The sequence below is a fragment of the Marmota marmota genome, unplaced genomic scaffold (genome assembly GCF_001458135.2).
Source record: "Marmota marmota marmota unplaced genomic scaffold, marMar, whole genome shotgun sequence".
Classification (NCBI taxonomy): Eukaryota; Metazoa; Chordata; class Mammalia; order Rodentia; family Sciuridae; genus Marmota; species Marmota marmota.
The window spans coordinates 1680816-1699516 of NW_026000229.1; the positions used below are offsets into that span (position 1 = coordinate 1680816).

Here is an 18701-nt window from a genome sequence, read left to right on the forward strand (position 1 = left end):
TGCGGACCCGGCGGGTGGCTGACCCTGTCAGGCGGCGGGTACCGGAGTAGCGGAGGCTGCGGCTCTGCAGTGCCTCCCCCGCGCCCACCTGCCCCGGTGCACCAGCCCTGGAAAGCCTGCACGGCAACCTGGGGACCGTGGAGTACAGCCTTCCTTTGGGGTATACTGATCAGAGCTGAGGGGCTGCAGGAGGAACCGCCCGGGTTTCCCGCATGCAGCGCCTCGTGCTCGCTGTTCCGACTTGCCCCGGGTCAGGCGACCACCGCATGGCACACTGTCCTTCTTTACCGGAGTCACAGAAGGCCTTTGCTTCTGAGGTGGAAGTACCTGTTGTGTACTTCCCAATTCTGGAGTTTTTTTGGGGGGGGGGTCTCCTAGGAAAAAACGTTCCTTTCGAACTCTGGGCTGTTCATGCATCATGAACACCTATGTGCGTTATGCGCATGTTGAGAAACATATGCCTTCTCTAAGGTTAGTTGCTGAGCCTAAGGATGGTGTCTGCCTGGATTTCAATGCATTGATTAGGGCTCAGAACAGAACTGAGAGACTTTCCCAAATGCAGTGATTATTAAATTAGTGATGGAGGCAGGATACTGAGAAAGTGGCAACGCTGTCTTATGGAAAGTTATTACATTATCGTGATCCGGTAGAAGACTTGTTTCCTAAACGTGCCATTTTTCCCCCTCTTTCCACATACTTTCTCTCAGCACCTTGCAGAACAAGGAGTAGCTGGCTGGCTTTGAACGCGTGGCAGACATTTCAGAAAGGTAAATGTATTCCACTTGTGGATTTGGCGCATGCAAAATATAGTTGATCAGATTTATTTTAATAATAGGACTAATGGGTCATTTTTACATACTGAGAAGTAAAATAGGATTTGAGGTATGGGAAAATGAATTAAAATGATTCTGCACTCTGAGTTAAAAATGAAAATTGATTCGTATTGTAACTTTTCTTTACACCCCACCTAACTGCCTAGTGAAGTAGAAAACACCTGGTGTATGCCTGTCCTGGGATTGACAGCCAGGTTTCCTTTCTTTGTCGATGGTTGTGTGGGAGCTGTTATGATTGATTCCAGTGTAGTGACGCAAAAATTTCATGTTCATGTTTTTCCTTTTTGTGTATTTTTCAGCTTCAAGATCAAGTTGGGAGAAAAGAACAGTTATTCTTCCAAATTCATCTGCTTCAACTATAATCTTATTGGGAATGGACAATGGAATGTTCTCTAGCTTTATCATGATTAAAAACCTCCTTCTTTTTTGTATTTCCATGAACTTATCCAGTCACTTTGGGTAAGTTATCCCTTCCAGTTTTAATTTTTACAATTTTGGGGCCAGTGGTACCTTTCTGGAACCTTGTAGAGCAGAACATCAATTCAGCAAGCCCTTGCTTTTTACCTTTGCAGTCTGCTGCCCTTCAGTTTATTGTAAATATATGAAGGGTCCTTGCTCCTGACCTATGATTTCTTCCTGAGCAAGGCTGCCCCTGGTGTGGGATCTCCTCAGTATGTCCAAGAAAAGAGGCAGATAATGTTTTCAGAAATGAAAACCAAATATGGTTTCAGAGTAAAAGCTGTGTTTCCTCCTACTTGGGCTAAAACAAGATTCAGAAGTTTGACATTCACTGCTTATTAGACAGGGCGGTCGGTATGCAACATTCTGATCACTCTCCTTGGTTCCATTATGCAATTGAATTTGCCTTTCAAGCCCAGTCTTTGCTGTGTATGTATGTGGCATTGAAAAAGGACTCAAAGTAGTCATGGCCTGAGCCAACGGCCTGGAACAGCCCATTCAAGTGCATGGGCAGACATCATAAACTACACGTCTGAAAATCTGAAAGATACCCCTGAAGTTCTAGCATTATCATTTACATTAACCTTTCATTTTGGCTATTAGTCTCTGTGTATTGATTTTCTCTTTCATCAAATTATTGTTAACTAACATGACATATGCATGCTCTTAGGAGGCCGATGTTCCTCCTCTCCCTCTTCTCTCCCACCACTCCAGAACTGTTCTGGCTAATCAAAAGGATTGCAACTTGAAGCTTATGGAATATGATTAAGAAATTGAATTTCAGGATTAAAGTCGCCAAAACATTAGTTCTGTAAAAACAGGCTCCAGAGGTTTCACATTATACTCTGCACATGTGTAAATCTTAAAAGGGTGGAGGCTATTCAGTGGCTCTCCAACAGCCTGGAGAAACTCCTGCTGTCTGGCAAACAGAGATGATCCTTTTGGGGGCTGTGACATTTTGTTTGTGCTCTGGGCATTTTCTGCTCTTCTGACCCTTCCAGATGTGAGCAGAGGACGAGAGAGGGGAGAGGGAAAGAGACAGACAGACAGGTAGAAACTTAAGACTTCCAAGTGCTGTGACTGCGGCCCAGGTGCACTGGGACCTGGGCACAGGCCTGAGTCTTCAAGGAGGACTTTCTCCAGCATAGCTTATCTAAGGACATGCCCATCCCTCACCAGCACGAGAGCCCAACAGCCCATGTTTGCTAATGGAAACAGGTATAGATTGCAGCCAATCGAGTATTCTCTGGGGAGAAGTGTTGTATGTTATTTTCTCCTTGCTTGTTTGGACACCTCCCCTCCCAGGCCTTGTCTTTGTTAACTGTTAAATGCAGATTTTCTTTCCAAGTTCTCTCCAAGTGTTAAATTCTATAAACTGTGGTGTTCACAAAGTTTTGAATGGAAGGCGTGTAAATGAAATCCTACCAAGTATTCAACTTTGCAAGTTAATGCATTGTGTGGTCAGTTTGCTTACTGATATATTACATATTCTTAGTGATATTTTGGAAATGAAGAGTATGCTAGGATTGGCAACATATAGTTTCTTTACAATATTTTAGCCAACATATTATTGTGACTTTTCATTGAATAGGTAAGAAGTTATTACACTTCCTGGAAGGTTCAAGTCTAGAATAGGAAGTAACATATAAGTGTAGCCATAAGAAGCAGTTATACTTTATTCCTTAATTAACCCTATAGATTTCCAAGATCATTTTCAAAATAAGAGAGGTAATTATTATGTGCTGGAAAGAAACACTAAGAAAGTGGTAAGGTACTCCTCAGTCTTTCTAAAAAGTTAGCTGTTGGAGAAGATTTTAATTTTGATTGTTTTGATAAAACCATACCTAATAAAATGGAAAGTGCCCATAATTCTACCACCAGAGACAATCACCCTTCACATTTTAATATGCTTGTTTCTGTGCATACGTTTATATAGTTGGGATCATACTGCACGTTAACTTTTGTGTAGTTTTTTTCAGACTTGTTACTTTATTATTGCAAAATCTAAGATGTGTGATTTTAAAAGGGATGGATTTATTACTGTGCGTGAATGCTCTGTTTACTACTTCCCTAATTTGGGATGTTTACATTGTTTCTTATTTTGCTGTTATAGATTTTCTTGTAGTGAACATATTTGGCTTACAATATTTTAAATTATTTGAGATCAATTTCATTTAGAGAATATCTCTATAAGTGGAATTTTACATCATTACATCATTACAGGTTCTTCGAGTGCTTTTAATGCTTAACCCTGGGTGTTCAGCTGCTTTTGATAAAGTGGGGTTTTTAGTGAAGTAGGAAGCCGAGTTGCACACATTCTGTCCAGCAGGATGTACTTTTCAACAGCCACAAAAGTTATCATAAAAGATATCAAATGTCTACTTATTTCTCTTCTTATATGAGGCTCCTCTCACTTGCCCTTTACCCAAACATATGTAAGAATAATTTTGTCAAATCCCAAAGTTTCATAACATTTGCTTGACTTTAAATCTTCATAGAATAGCAGCTATTACAATGTACAGCCCCTATTTTTATGACTATGTTTTAGGTGAATCTTAGGAGCAGTCTTATGAGATGAACATCCTTAGCCTCTTCTGACAGCTATGGAAGATGGGATGGAGAAATAGCTAACTTGGGGAGTTCATAAAGCCAGTAACTGCTGGGATTCCTTACTCAGCAGGCTTTATGTGATTGTGTCTGGTTACTTCCTGTGCTGCCTTATTTGACTACTGTTGGTTTGCAAACTAATATAGATGGGGGTGTGTAATTCTGAAAGGTATTCTCTTGCTTCACAGCAGAGAGAGGATTTTGTACTCTGAGATTAGGGGTGGGATTGAGTTTAAAGTAAACTCTGTTTTTGTTTCCCCCAGAGAAAGAGTTTATGTGATCAGGCTCAAAACAAAAGCAAGAGGGAAGTAACAAAGGCCCCCAAGAAATGCTGATACCTGTAAATACACAGTAGAGGTCAGAGAACTGGCAGGGGGTAAGGAGTGAATCAGAGAGGGGAAAGGAAGGAAAGAGGCAATGTGTAAGGTTTTGTGCTTGTACAGAGTTGATGTACAGTGTTTTTGAAAAGCATGTGTATCTGGCAACCAGGAAATATATTTGTGAGAGGGGAAATATATTTGAAATTATATAAGATAATTAATGTGAAATTGCTTTGAAAATAATATGAGTATTATTTCTTTTTTCCCCCTCATAATTCTTGAATTTATTTGGTCACCAGCAGCTCATTTTTAATAGCCTTTATAATTCTGCTATTAGTGTTAAATTATAGAACAGAGCATGTATCAAGCATACAACAGAGCAGAGATCTTATTTGAGAGTCAGCCTTATGCAATGGCCCGTTTGAAGATGTGGGATTATTTAAGCCATTATAATTATTTTAATGAAACCAGTATCCTAAAGTACATGGGAGAGGAAAAATAGCACTGAAACAATATTGCAATCAATGTCATGCCAAAATATATACTATTAAGTTTGAACTGGAATTAATTTATCATAATTTGAAAAAATCATACATTGTCCAACTTGGAAGACCCATGATAATTGCAAGATACTTTGGAGGATTATTCACTCAATCATAAGGTTAAGTCCAATTCCATTCATTTAATTGCATTAAATATATTTCATGGATTTATCCATTGAAAAAGAATGTGTTGGGATTTTATTATGTGGGCCGTGCAATTCAGACAGACTTCAGAAAACAGTATTTTATAATTGGGAATTAAAAGCAGGTCCTTGCAGAAGTCCCTTACATACATAAACAGAAAGGGCTATTCTTTATTTATACAAGTGTGCCAGCCTGGACCTTAGGTCTCATGTACAGGGCCTTTGCAGACACATACTCAAGGACAGTTCCCTTCTCTTAACTAGAGCAGAAAGTACATTTTCTCTGAATCATGCAGGCACTCACAATGTCTTCTTAAATGGAAAGTTCTCTCTTCTCTATCCCTGATGACAAATTCTTCCTGCCCTACAGCTGCAGGTTCATAAGGCCCAGGACAAACAGTCATTATAACAATTATGAAAACACTCAGAAAGCAGCACTGAAGCAGTCAGCAGGAACAGAATCAATGGCTCAGGGAGAGTTAGAGATCAGAAAAATAGGTAGCTCCAGCAAGACAAGTAGGTGACCGCAACCTGGCTGCAACGTCATGCCCAACATTTTTTCTTTCTTTCTTTCTTTTTTTTTTTTTTTTCTTAAGGCACCGATAGAAAATACTTCTGAATTATATACTTTATAAAGGTAACTTTTTACATGTTCATCATGCCAATAGGCAGCGAGCAGAGCTCAGAAGGATACGGCTCTCTGCCGACACCAGCTGGCAATCAGCTCCAGAATGAGTCACTGGCTCAGTTCAAGGGGAGAAGGAGAATGTGGGGTTTTTGATTTTTATAAAGATTCAGTGGCATAAGATGTATATTTCAGTTGATGTGGAATTTCAGAGGAAAGTATTAGAATTGAAAGCAACAAGACATCTCATCATAAAACCCTCTCGGCAGTGAGTTATAGGTGTGTCTATAGGTGTGTCTCCTTAATCTTCACAATGCATTTTAAGAAGTGTGCCATTTAATTTTCACAAAATCCTCGCATTGTGGATATAAAGAGCTCAGGCTCAAGAGCTTAGAGAGATGCGTCTGATTTTTTGCCATTGGAAAGTGGAAGTATTAGGGTCCATCTCAAAGATACTGAAGCCTTCTCCAGAATGTTCTAATATTTATAGTGCCATGAAAAGGGAATGAATGGGAAGGAAATCTGCATATTGGTAACAGAAGAATATTTTAATTTAGAATTCAAATAACACCAATATAAAAACAGTTGGTCTACCACACAGCCTGAATAAAACCCAGTACAGGATATGGATTATGACATTTAATGGTGTACAGAAGGTCCCAGAAAAGTAAGTCATGCTATGAAACAGGCGTTAACAATTCCCTGAGAAATCCGTTTTATGTGTATTTCTTTAAAAGCCATTTCAAAATCAAAAAGACAGAATCTAGAAGTTAATGAAACCCAGGGCCAGTTCATTTTAGTTTTAGTGACAACAACAAAATGGGTCATCACTCTACTATCAGTATGCTTCCTGTTTCAAAATCCTTGCCAAACATTTAGGGAGCGTAAAGTATTGTTTGGGGCAGTCTTGATGCCTGACGGTGATCTCTGTTTCTACACATTACGTTTGTGACATCAAAAGTTATGTAACCTGTCTACATCTCAGTTCTGAATCTCAAAGTGGGGATAGTAATGGATCCTATATTGCAGGACTGATGCGAGGGTCAACTGTTTAACTTATGCCAAATGCTTAAACAAGTGCTTAAACAGAGGTGGGCATGGGGGTGGTGTGCGTGTGCATGTGTGTTTGTGTTAAGTTCATACCATCCCTCCTTCTGGGTATTATAACCAGGCCACTCCTGACCTTTACTAGACCCAGAGTGTGAATGTGGTGTCTAAGCTGTGCCTAAGTGCAGTAAGGGTATAAATGGAACCACATATGCAAAGCCTCCCTTGCATGGGCTTCTTGGGGACTATTTCCCTGCTGCTACTATAGCATGTATGGGGTCCTCACCACGTACTAGGCACTATACTAGATACTGAGGTCTCACAGGGGGCAAAGTGGAGCCTGCCTTCATGGAGGGTATATTCTGGTTCAAGACAGGTAATAGAGAAATAAGTATCGATTGAGTTATAATGATGGCTACAAAAAACAATTCAGAGTAGAGGTAATGGATGTGCATGGAAGAAAGGCTATTGCAGTGGTCCCAGGGAAGTGAGGATGTGAGCAGTGCTATTTGTAGGGAAGACTGATCAGGTGGGAGATCAGGTGGGAGAGATGGTGGCAAAGGCAAAGGTGCTGTAGCAGGGGCTTGCTGGGCATATTAGGAACAACAAGGGGACTGATATGGGGAAGTGGGAGATTGGTAGAAAGCAGAATCAGAAGAAGGGGTGGAGTTGGGTCAGAGGACCTTGTAGATGAAGACTGTAGCATCAGTTGACTTTTATCTTGAAGATCAGAGAGAGTGGTTGAGTGGTGTTTTGTTATTTTTGAGATAGTTTCACTGTCTTGCTCAGGCTGGTCTTTGAATTTCTGGCCTCAAGTAATCCTCTTGCCTTAGCTTCCTGAGTAGCTGGGACTACAGATTATGTGACAGGATGCCTGGCCCAGTTCATGGAGTGTTTTGGAGTGGGAGAAAAATGGGATCTAATTTAAATGCGGCAATGATGCCATTTAGATTTTAAAGCTCACTCAGTATGCTGAGTAAATAAAATGGAATAGAATCTGGCGTGGAGCTAGAGGGGAGAAAAAGAAGAAGCAACAAGGTCATAATGACCCTGGGGAGAAACTATTTTGTCCAGTAGGATTTCTTGATAGGTTGATGTGGGCATGAGAAAAGAGGGGACAACAATGATGACCTCTCCACACCAAGTATTTGACATGAAAACCTGATGGGTTCAATTGCTTGTCGTGGAGTAGAAAAGGCAGTGGAGAAGAGGTTTGGGTAGAGATAATCCTAAGTGTGGTTATGAACATGTTAAGCCCTTTGAGATATGGGTTAGATACCGAGGCGAAGAAGCCAGGCAGGCCACTGGAAATAGAGGTCTGGAGGTCAAAGAGAGACTGGACTGCATGCATAAACTTGATATACTTCTGTGGGTAGAAGATATGGAAAGCCATTGGGTTGGATGAGATCGAGTAAAGTTTGAGTGTAGACAGAAAGAAAAAGACTTCCCTGGATTACATCCTGGAATATTACAGTATTTGGAGACAGGAAGGTAAGAGCAGAGAAGGTAACAGCAAGACCAAAAGGAAAAGGCAAGTGAAGAAGAAGAATGAAGAGAATAGTATCCTGAGGCCAAGTGGAGAAAGTGTTGTAGGGAGGGGACGCTCAGACCTGTGGCTCACAGGTCCACTGAGATGAAGATCAAGATTTGACCTTTGGGTTTGGCAATGAGTTCATTCCTGGCCTTCAGGAAAGAGATTTTCTTGGGATGCAGGTAGTGGAGATTAGAGAGGAGCTGCTGCAAGAGAAGGAAGGAGAGGCAGTAGGGATTTCTAATGCAAATAACTCTTCCAATGAGTTTTGATGAGAAGAGGAGCAAATCACAGAGAACAGCTGAAAGGGAACATGGGTGAATGACTTGAAGACCCATGGTACTATATCAGATGTGCTTGCTGATGGCAATGATGAGGAGCAAGGAATAGCATGTGGGATGGTGCATGTGGCACCAACACATATGTGGGTTGGGGAAAGGAAGGGGCTGAGCCAGGGAACATGGGTGGTGTGATGTGGGGTGGGGTAGGGTGCAGTGTGGCCTGTAGGTTTGTATGATTTAGGTTCTATGTTGTAGGCTACAGGATTCTGAGCCAGGCAGAAGAGTCAAGGACAAGAGAGTTCATAGGGAGGTAGTGAGCTGGGATGGACTTGTGCTTGATCTGGGAAACTGAAGGGCAGGACTGGGAGGGTCTTTCAGATGGAGTGGGAGGAACTTAAGAGTTCTGGCGTAATCCATGATACAGGAATTTAGCCACATAAAATAAGTGTTTCAAGTTTTGAGTTTTCCACATTGAAATCGGAAAAATTCTTATCTAGAAACTTGGAATTAATCTCATCATCCAGCTAGTGTCCACCATGGCTGCCCGCTCCCCTTTTACATAGCATTTTGTTTTAAATATGGTTAGCTAAAGTAGTGCCTAATGCACAGTTGAGGAAACACATCACAAAATGGTGCCATTTAGAGGTGCTTATGTAACGACCTTCAAGTAACAAACAAGTGAAGATATATTTCCCAGAAGCAATCAAATACTGGGGGGAAGAATGCAATTTCAGAAGAAAGATAAGCTGAAGCATAAAACCAATCTGCTCGACCCCCAAAGTAATTTCACATTAAAACTATCTGCAGTAGCCGTTATCAATCCCATTTTATGTAAATAAAACATGGCTGTCAATATAAGCAGAGACTGTACCATCAAGAAATACAACATGCCCTGTCTTTACACGTGCAATTTGTGGTCTGACAACACTCAGAAGAATATTCTTCACCAGAAATTTTGAGCTAAAGTGTACCCTTTAAAATACTATAGTAAGGAAATATCTTGGTAGAATAAAGCACCTTTAAAGATGGAATCTACAACACATTACTCCTCTTATCAGAGATTATAACCTTAATGGATAAATGAATCAGTCACATTGACAGAGAATCCTTGAAAGTTTCTCAAAAAGAAAGATCATTTTATATCTTAGTAAAAAACAAAACCCAACCAGCATACCTAGAGTGGTGCACACCTATAATCCTAGCAGCCCTGGAGGCTAAGGTAGGAGGATTTGAAGTTCAAAGCCAGCCTCAGCAACTTAGACCCTAAATAATCCAATGAGACCCTGTCTCTAAATAAAATATTAAAAAGGGCTGGGAATAGGACTCAGTGGTTAAGCACCCCTGGGTTCAATCCCTGGTACAATCAATGAATCAGTCAATCTCCTTGCTTACTCCCCTCTCCAGGGTACAGTTGTCTCTCAGTGTCTGTGGAGGACTGGCTCCAGGATCCCCCCTTAATACCCCAATCCACCATGCTAAGACCCTTACATAAAATGGCATAATATGCATACCTTCCTGTATACTTTAAACCATCTCTAGGTTACTTATACAAAGTAAATTCTATTTGAATAATTGTTATACTGTGTAGTTCAGGAAATAATGAAAAGGGGGAAAAGTTTGGTATATGTTTGGTATAGTTGCCATTTTTTTCCCCTGAACATTTTCCATCAGTGGTTGCTTGAATCTGAGTATGTGGAGCCTGCAGATATGGAGGCTGACTGTAATAAGTGAATTCTGCAGCAGAGTTCACCCTGTGTTGGTAGTTGGCTTATTTGGGAGTAAGCTTCCTCTGCACTTCCAGTCCTAATATTTAGACCCCTCCTTCTCCCTCACCCCCCCAGTCAGAAATTCAGCTGATGAGCTGGGTTTGGTGGCATGTACCTACAGTCCCAGCCATGTGAACAGCGAGGTGGGAGAATCTCTTGAGCTCGGGAATTTCTGGCCAGTCTGGGAAACATATAAGACCTCATCTAAAAAAAAAACAAGGTAGTGGTGGTGGGAGGGAGTAATGAGGGAGGGAGAGAAGAAAGGGAAGAAGGAAGGAAAAAAGAAGGGATGGAAGGGAAAAATCCAGCTGATGATATTCATTCATCCCACCTCTTATCTCTACTACCATGGCTTGAGTAACTGATCTCTGTGCCTCCGGTCTTGCCTTGTCCACATCTGTCATTTGTAAGCTGCCCAAGTACTCCAGGAAAGTGCTTAGGGGCCCTATCACCCCCAGGAAGAACCTAGATGTGTAGCATGGCATACAGAGGTCATGGTTTAGTGTGTGCCTACCTGCCCACCAATTGCTGGCTTTTGTGGTGCTGACGGTTGAACCGAGGGCCTGGATCATTTTAGGCAAGAACTCTACACTGAGCTAATCCTCATGTTGCCCTTTTCAGCAGAGTTCTCACATACCCTCTGCAAAGAGGGTATGTTTCTTTTTTTACAGTTTCTTTTTTCAGGGTCACTGTTGACAATTCCCTTCTGCACCCCTTTCCTTGACATAAGAGACAGTCTTCATTCTTAAAGCTTCGGGTTCATTTTCCTCTCCCCTGAACCTAGGCAAAGGTTGAATCTTCTCTCCCTTGTGTTCCTGTAACGTCTTGCATAGTGACACTGGATTCCTACCATATTCTACTGAAAACCTCCAGGAACACAAAAGGTTCTTGCAGAAAACACTCATGTCCTGTAGGTCATTTTCGGGTCCCTAGTTCTCTCCACAACACCTGGCACATGGTGGACTCAGTAGTCATAGAGCTGGAATAAGTACCGAGCCCAATCAGGGCCTCTCTGAAGATGTAATGGAGGAGAGAGAATCTCGGAGGCCATTGGAGTCCTGTTGGCAGTTGGTTCACAAGACAGTTTTCTGTTTCTAGCTTAGCCTCAGAGCACTCACTTTCCACCTTGGCTGCACAGGAGGGTCACAAGGGTGGTGGCAGGGAGAGGGATTAAAAGTTACTGATGCCTGTTTTCTCCTGGATCAATTAAAACTAAGATTCCAGAGCCAAGAAGTCAGGAAGAAGCTAATGCAAGAGTCTCAAAATCAAAATTTCAAAAAGGCCAGGTGTGGGACAACAGGGAGAGGTGAGAAGCTGGCAAAGGTTTACCCTTCCTGAACAATTTATTTTTCTTAAGCACTTTGCTAGTGAAATAAACCCATTAGTGGATCAAATTTCATGGATACCAGCTCCCCACTCCACTTCATCAAAAGTCTATAAATGACCCAGAAGTTCACATTAGGCTGGGTGCCATGGTATAGCCTTTTAAGAAACCCCGGGGATTTCCATGGCTCTTCAGCACCTTACTCCTGTCCCTGCTGATCCTGCAACCAGTATCTTTCTCAGGCTACAATATGAGGCCCTCGACCTCATTTCTATATCTTCTCCATCTTCTTCTCCTCTTCTTCCTCCTCCTCCTCCTCCACCACCACCACCTCATTCACCTCCTCCTGCTGTTCCATTTTCTTTTTTTCCAGTAGTATTGGGGATTGAGCCAGGATCTAAGACAAGCTTGGAAAGTAATCTACCACTGAGCTACATCTCTAGTCTTCATTTCAAATCACCATAAAGTTTAGGAATCTATTCCTTATATCTTTTGTATAGACTAGTAATACTTACACAAAGAAATGTAAAAAAAAATGGGATTTTTTTTTAACAGGAAGGATGGGTTTTTCATGGTGGACCCTTCATATCCATGGATTCTGCATCTGTGAATTCAACCAATCTCAGATTGAAAATACTGATGAAAAACTTCATCTGTATTGATCATATCCAGACTTTTCCTTCATCTTTATTTCCTAAATAATACAACATAACTATTTAGATAGCATTTTCATTGTATTAGGTGTTATAATTAAATTAGAGATGATTTAAAGTGCGTAGGATGAGATGCACAGGTTATATGCAAATATAGCACCATTTTATATAAAGGTCTTGAACATCTGTGGATTTGGGTTTCCATAAAAGGAGTCCAGGAACCAGTCCCCCATGGGTACCAAGATATGACACTATTCTTTTCTGAAAGATCAATAATCTGAAAATATTAGAACTGAAAACATGGAGTAAATATGACAGTTTTGAAGAGAGTATATGCAAATATAAGGAAATAGTTCATATTTCAAGAGAACCTAACTAATTAACTCTCATTAAAATCAAGTGTTAGTCACCCAAATTTTCAAGTATTCCTTTTATGTTGAAGACCATTAAATAAATAACATCTTACAAAAATCTACTCCCCAAAGAGCAGAGCCTTTAGCTTCTCCTTGAGGCAGGAATACACTCAGGGTGGACCCAAAGGTGAGCAGAGCTCCTGGGTTGTATTCAGTATGGCTAACAAAAGCTGAATGGGAATGCCAGTGGACCAAGCCTGCCCTTGGACCTTAACGGGAGTGAGTGTTCAATGGGAAGGGGGAGTGTGGGAGGGCTCACTCATTACATGCTGCTGTCTTCGGTGTTACTCACTGATGGCAGAGCCCAGGATGTCTCTGTTATTTTGTTTTTCAAGTACTTTCCCTGAGCCCAAATGGAACAAAGGAAGCTGAGGTTACTCTTAATCCTAGAAGAAGCTCTTAAAGGTTGTGCAGCTTGGTAGAAGCACCAGCAAGTTCCCCTGACATCTGTGAGCTTCTCCTGAAGGGACAACAGTGCCTGGGGCTAAGAAAACACAGCATTTGTGTTCAGGATCAAGCAAGAGTCTTTCTCTTCAGGGCTGTCAACGTGGTGTATTTCATAACCATATTCTGTGGCTGAATCATTTTTTAGGTTGATCTATGGATGTGGAGAGCTTCCCAATTGTTCATGGAAAAAACAAAAAGCAAACAAACAATAAAATGATATTGCTCCTATCCTAGGAGGCATTTTCAGGGAGTTTTGGAATAATCTGTTCCTTACTTCAGCACCTATCTTTAGTTAATACAGTGAAGGAAAAACCCTGCAGGTCCTCAGCCAGGGCTTCTAACATATGCAGGCCCACAGATAAATACAAGGAGTGATTATGGCAAGACAGGGTTAACTACAGCTCTTTCTCCAAGAAAAAGTATGATTACGTGCATATTTAAACTCTGTTTTTTTTGTTTTGTTCTTGTTTTGGCCAGTAAGTGAAAGCTGAGCTTAGGAATTCTTAATCCTATCCTGTTGCTATCAGACATGATTTAGGTATTTGTGAAGTGAAATTCAGGGTGGAATGGTGATTCCCTGAAACTAGTGGACCAGTAAATGTTTGTCTTTCCTCTTGGACAAAGCCAAGGAGAGTGGCACTCAAAAGACATCTCTACAGATCTAGCCTCAGAATGGTCAATAATGTAGGCAAGTCTTTGTCTCTTAACAGCCAGGGCTATTCAGATCTAATGTAATTTAAGAATATTTCACAACGGATAATGGAATAGCTTAGAAAAATTTTCTTGAAACATTAAGATGTAGTACTTCTCCCCTAAATGCAGGAAATACATGCCAATACTCCAGCCGATGCCTGAAACTGAGGATAGTATCAAATCCTATATGTATGATGTTTTTTCCCTATATCTACATATTTATGATAAAGTTTAATTTATGAATTAGGCACAATATGAGATAAAAAATAATAACTAATAATAAAATAGGACAATTATAATACTATACAGCAATTAAATTGCCAACATCTCTTCTCTAGGACTTTGGGGCCATTATTAAGATTAATGGGCAGATATTATATACAGCAGGATACATTAGACAAAGTGATGGTTCAGATACTGGGTGGGTTGACATGACATTGCATCATGCTACTCAGAATGGCACATAATTGAAAACTTATGATTTGTCTATTTCTGGAATTTTCCATTTACTATTTTTGCCAGCGGTTGACCTCAGATAACTGAAACAGCAGAAAATGAATCCATGAATACAGAAAGAATTTGCTTTTCTTTTTTACTGGTGTATATTTGTATGTTAAAGAGGCAGCAAGTACCTTCTAAATACTAGGCACTTGGACATAGCCTAAAATTGAATAATTGGACTGTTTAGAATTTGAACATCATGAGAAGTGGACCCTGAGACCAGATCTGTTTGACCAATCATTACACAACTAACTGAGCCAGTACCAAATATAACATTCATTCATACACAACCCAAGATGATGGGAAGACTTTTCATTCTGGCATTAGCTTTGTGTGGCTTAGTTTTTTGTCTTTCTAAAGTGTGAAATTACCATGGATGCTAGAAAAAAGGGAAATTTAAAATTTTTAAATACTGAATCACTGAGTAAAATATCTGTGGGCTCTTTACTAACAGGATTAAATTTTAGCTTGCTAGAACTTCTATATGTGTTTTAATGGCAATGTAAAAATTAAATCAAGGGATCTTTCTACTGTGTCATTCAAAAAGGAAAAGCTTTAGGGTCAGTAAATAATTGATCTGTATAAATGCAATCAATGAAAATGACCAATTTTCAAGAACAGGGTGGGGCAGGCAAACATTGATTTTGACTTCAGTGTCCCTCCACAGAGGGATGGTGGCTCTTGGCTCTAATTTCAATGATTATGAAGTACAGCTGAGACCTCACAGCTGAGCATTTAAGGGAGGTATCAGGAATAGGGCATTCTTTTCCCAGTTGCCAAAAGGGCTTACTTCTGGGAGTCACGTCTGGCTTTCAGCTCAGAGTCCTCTGAGCTCTGCAGCCAAGCCCAATGTGTAATTCAAGTGCTGTTGGCACATCTCAAAGCATCTACAGGAACCAGAGGTGGAAACCGTGCTCTTTAGTCATGTTACTGTCTTTTGGGATGGTAGACCTTCTTTTCCCCAAAATAACCTCTTTAGCTTGTCCAGATCTGCTCAAGGGCAGACACTGAGGTCAGAATCTATATGTGTCTGTCCCATCCGGTTCTTGAAAATTGCTCATTTTCATTGATTGCATCTAAGCAGATCATTCTGGTTTCCATCTGTTCCATCTACATAAGCTTTTTGAGCCTGGATAACTTCACTCCATTGAACAAACTCAGAATGATCCTCTTGTATCATCCCTGAAGGTTCAGTCTGCTCTTCTAGGTTTTTTTTTTTTTTTTTTTGGCACTTGATGTGTGGGCACACAGAGAATGTGCCATGAGCTGGCAGCACTGAAGGCTGCAGAAGCCCAAAGATATATCACAAACTCAATCACTTGTGTCACTAAATACTTGAATTCTGGTGTATTATTCACAGCACAAAATGCTCCCAATTCAACTAAAGACTCAGTAAGACCAGCCTTATCTTTCAACCTGGGTAAAAGTTTTTCACCATCCCCCTCCTCACCTCAGTGCTCATTGAAGAAGGCTTACTAGTGATAGTGAACCCTGATTTTCTGTGTTTAAACCAAATTTATGAAATCCCCTATCAGTGGAGTAAATTCTGCTAGTCCATGTGCAGTGCCTAACTTGTTTTTTAAATAGCTAAAACACTGGTAATAAACAGCTCCTCAGAATCAAGAATGGTAGATTTTGATTGTCATGCTAGGTGATGCACATTCAGTCCAGAACAGAACTTAGGATACTCAGGAACTAAGGCTTATGACAGCAAAATAGTAACTAGGTGGTATGGAAGCTTCCTTTCCCCAATGTCCCCCTTTAAGAAAAGTTGCCATAGGATACCTGGATTTCTCTATCTTGTGAAGAATTTGTAAGAAACAATACAAGTTTTAACCTTTTCTTTTGTTTCTCTTTCATAAAGCTTTTCACAAATGCCAACCAGTTCTGGAAAAGATGAGACCAATGACAACATCACAATATTTACAAGGATCCTGGATGGGCTCTTGGATGGCTATGACAACAGACTGCGGCCTGGGCTCGGAGGTAAGTGTGCTGTTCTTGGAGGAGGCCGGCCAGGCCCCAGGAAAAACCTAACCACAGTCTACAGCTTGGGTTACTGTGAGTCAAACAACCCCTGAAAGAACCATCACATCTGGATGTCCTGAGATGGTTGCTCCCTCCTGGTTGCCAAGGACCCTGTATCCTTTATTATTGTTTCCCAGATGCAAAGTGCTGGGGAAGTGGTCTCCCTAAAATGTCCCTGCAAGCTCTTCTTCCCAGAAGTCCTATTCACTTAGTGAGGAAGCAGTTATTTTTTCAATTTTAAAATTTGTTTTAATTAGTTATACAAGACAGTAGAATGCATTTATGCACTTTGATATAAATAGATGGGATATAATTTCTCATTTTTCTCAGTGTACATGTTGCAGAATCACATTGGTCACGTAGTCACATATATACATAAAGTAATAATGTCTGTTTCATTCTACTATCTTTCCTATCCTCACATCCCCTTCTCTCCCCTCCCATCACTTCCCTCTACCTAATCTAAGGTAACGCTATTCTTCTTTAGTGCCTCCACCTTATTGGGAATTAGCATCCGCATATTAGAGAAAACATTTTGGGTTTGGCTTATCTCGAGAAGCAGTTCTTAAGTGTTGAATCCACTGTCCAGTATTGTTCTTTGCATCTTTACGGGGTGTAAATTTGATTTTTGACTTTGGCCATAATTATAATATTTATAATAGTCTCCCCTTATCCATGGGAGTATGTTCCAAGACTCCCAGTAGTTGCCTGCAATTGTAGGTTCTACAAAACCCTATATATACTATGATTTTTTTCTGTATATACATACCCATTATAAAGTTTAATTTATAAGTTAGGTATTGTAAGAGATTAACAGCAATAATGTATTATAACAAGACTATTATAACAATTTATAACAATAGACTGTAGTAAAAGTTATTTTAGAGCAAATTACTTAATTTCTAGAATTTCCCATTTAATATTTTTTTATTTGTTGATGGACCTTTATTGTATTCATTTATTTATATGTGGTGCTGAGAATGGAACCCAGTTCCTCACATGTGCTAGGCAAGTGCTCTACCACTGAGCCACAACCCCAGCTGAGATTCAAATTTATTTTTGAATCTCAGCTCACACTGGGTAGCTGAAACTTCAGAAAGTTAAAGCACAGATAAGGGAAGGACGACTGTGCTTTGAGAGAAACTGATAAAAAACAAAACAAAACTTGATAATGGATTGTTCTTCCAGGGCACAACTGGCACAGCTTAATTTTATGGTGAAGAATGTGTGCAGTTTCCAGGCACGTTTAACGCATTTGGCTGTAATCAATTTAGATGTAGTGCATTTGAACTTGCTTCATTAGGTGAAGTAGACACCCTCTGGCAAACACATTCTAGAGGAAAAGGTTTAGTTCTCTGATATTAGCATTTTTAAAGGGAGATTCACTTAAAGCATGAATTGCCATTCTCAGCCTTTTCAGGAAGGAAAAGACTCCTTGACAATGTCTGATCTGCCCTCTGAATGGCATTCCCAGGCCTCAGTGTTCAGCACTCCTGTCCCTTTTGGACATATTCAGTGAGATCAAGGCATAGAGACCTGCTGAGTTGTCCTCAGTTCTTGCAGCCTGCCTTACAACTCTGCAGGTTGGGGGCCCTGAGGATACACAGGAGGGCTTAATGGGCTACCCTGAATCTCAGGGTGCAGTGGGGCTTATGTTTCAGTGGAGAGACAGGCACCAGAACCACAAAGCACCAAACACCTGTGTATGTACAAATACACATCATAAAAGTAGATGTCCACTGCAAGGAGATGCTGGGAGAGAATATCATCAGGAAGTCTGGGGTCCTTTAACACAGGATGTAGCACATTCTGAATGTGGTCTGTACTCACAGGGGTTACTGGGCCTCAGTGGTGCCCAGAGAACACACAAAAATTTCCCCAATATTATTAACCACTTGTATCACTTTATGTATTTTCTAATAATTTTAGCTGATACATGATAGAAATTTCTAACCATTCAAATGCCATCCGTGGAGAAGTGGGTCTTCCCTTCTGAGAGCTGTCCTTGTCTGAGAGCACACCCAGAGCATTTTCTCATTCCTCCTTTCCCTGGAGACTACATGGTGGCTCCTTTTTTTTTTTTTTTTTTTTACTGGAGCTACCCCTGAATCGGCTTCCCCCATCCTGAATTGTCCAACTCTTTCAAAACCACTGTTTATGGGAAGGGGCAAGGTTATGCACTGCAGGTTAGCATTCTTACTCCAGGTTTATGGGGGAAGAAGCTGAAGCTCAGGTGTTTATGCTACTACCCAACTCCCACTCCAGGGACTCAGCAGGTCCCTTATGCAGAAAGACAGCCCAGGGGGGCAGAAGTACAATGACAACCAAGCTGGGCTTTCTTTATGTGATGGATATTTTATTTGCATTATAGTTTGAAGCAGCTTAGTTCCACTGGATATTCTGACCAGTCCTCTAGATTTACCAAACACATCGTAAATGCCCAAATACAGTGTGACGGAGGTGCAGGGTGAGTCCGTGCGCGGAGCAA

General features: G+C 40.8%; 1 protein-coding gene across 2 annotated transcripts in view; it reads left to right on the forward strand.

Annotated features, from left to right (window-relative positions):
- Positions 1–18701, forward strand: part of Gabra5 (gamma-aminobutyric acid type A receptor subunit alpha5) — a 79921-nt gene that overhangs the window by 255 nt on the left and 60965 nt on the right. For both annotated transcript variants that reach the window (XM_048793068.1, XM_015480203.2), the window contains exons 2-4: positions 708–767; positions 1133–1292; positions 16050–16171. In XM_048793068.1, the coding sequence (XP_048649025.1) occupies positions 1207–1292; positions 16050–16171 (208 nt within the window). In that variant the 5' untranslated portion in view covers positions 708–767; positions 1133–1206. The remainder of the gene's footprint in view (positions 1–707; positions 768–1132; positions 1293–16049; positions 16172–18701) is intronic.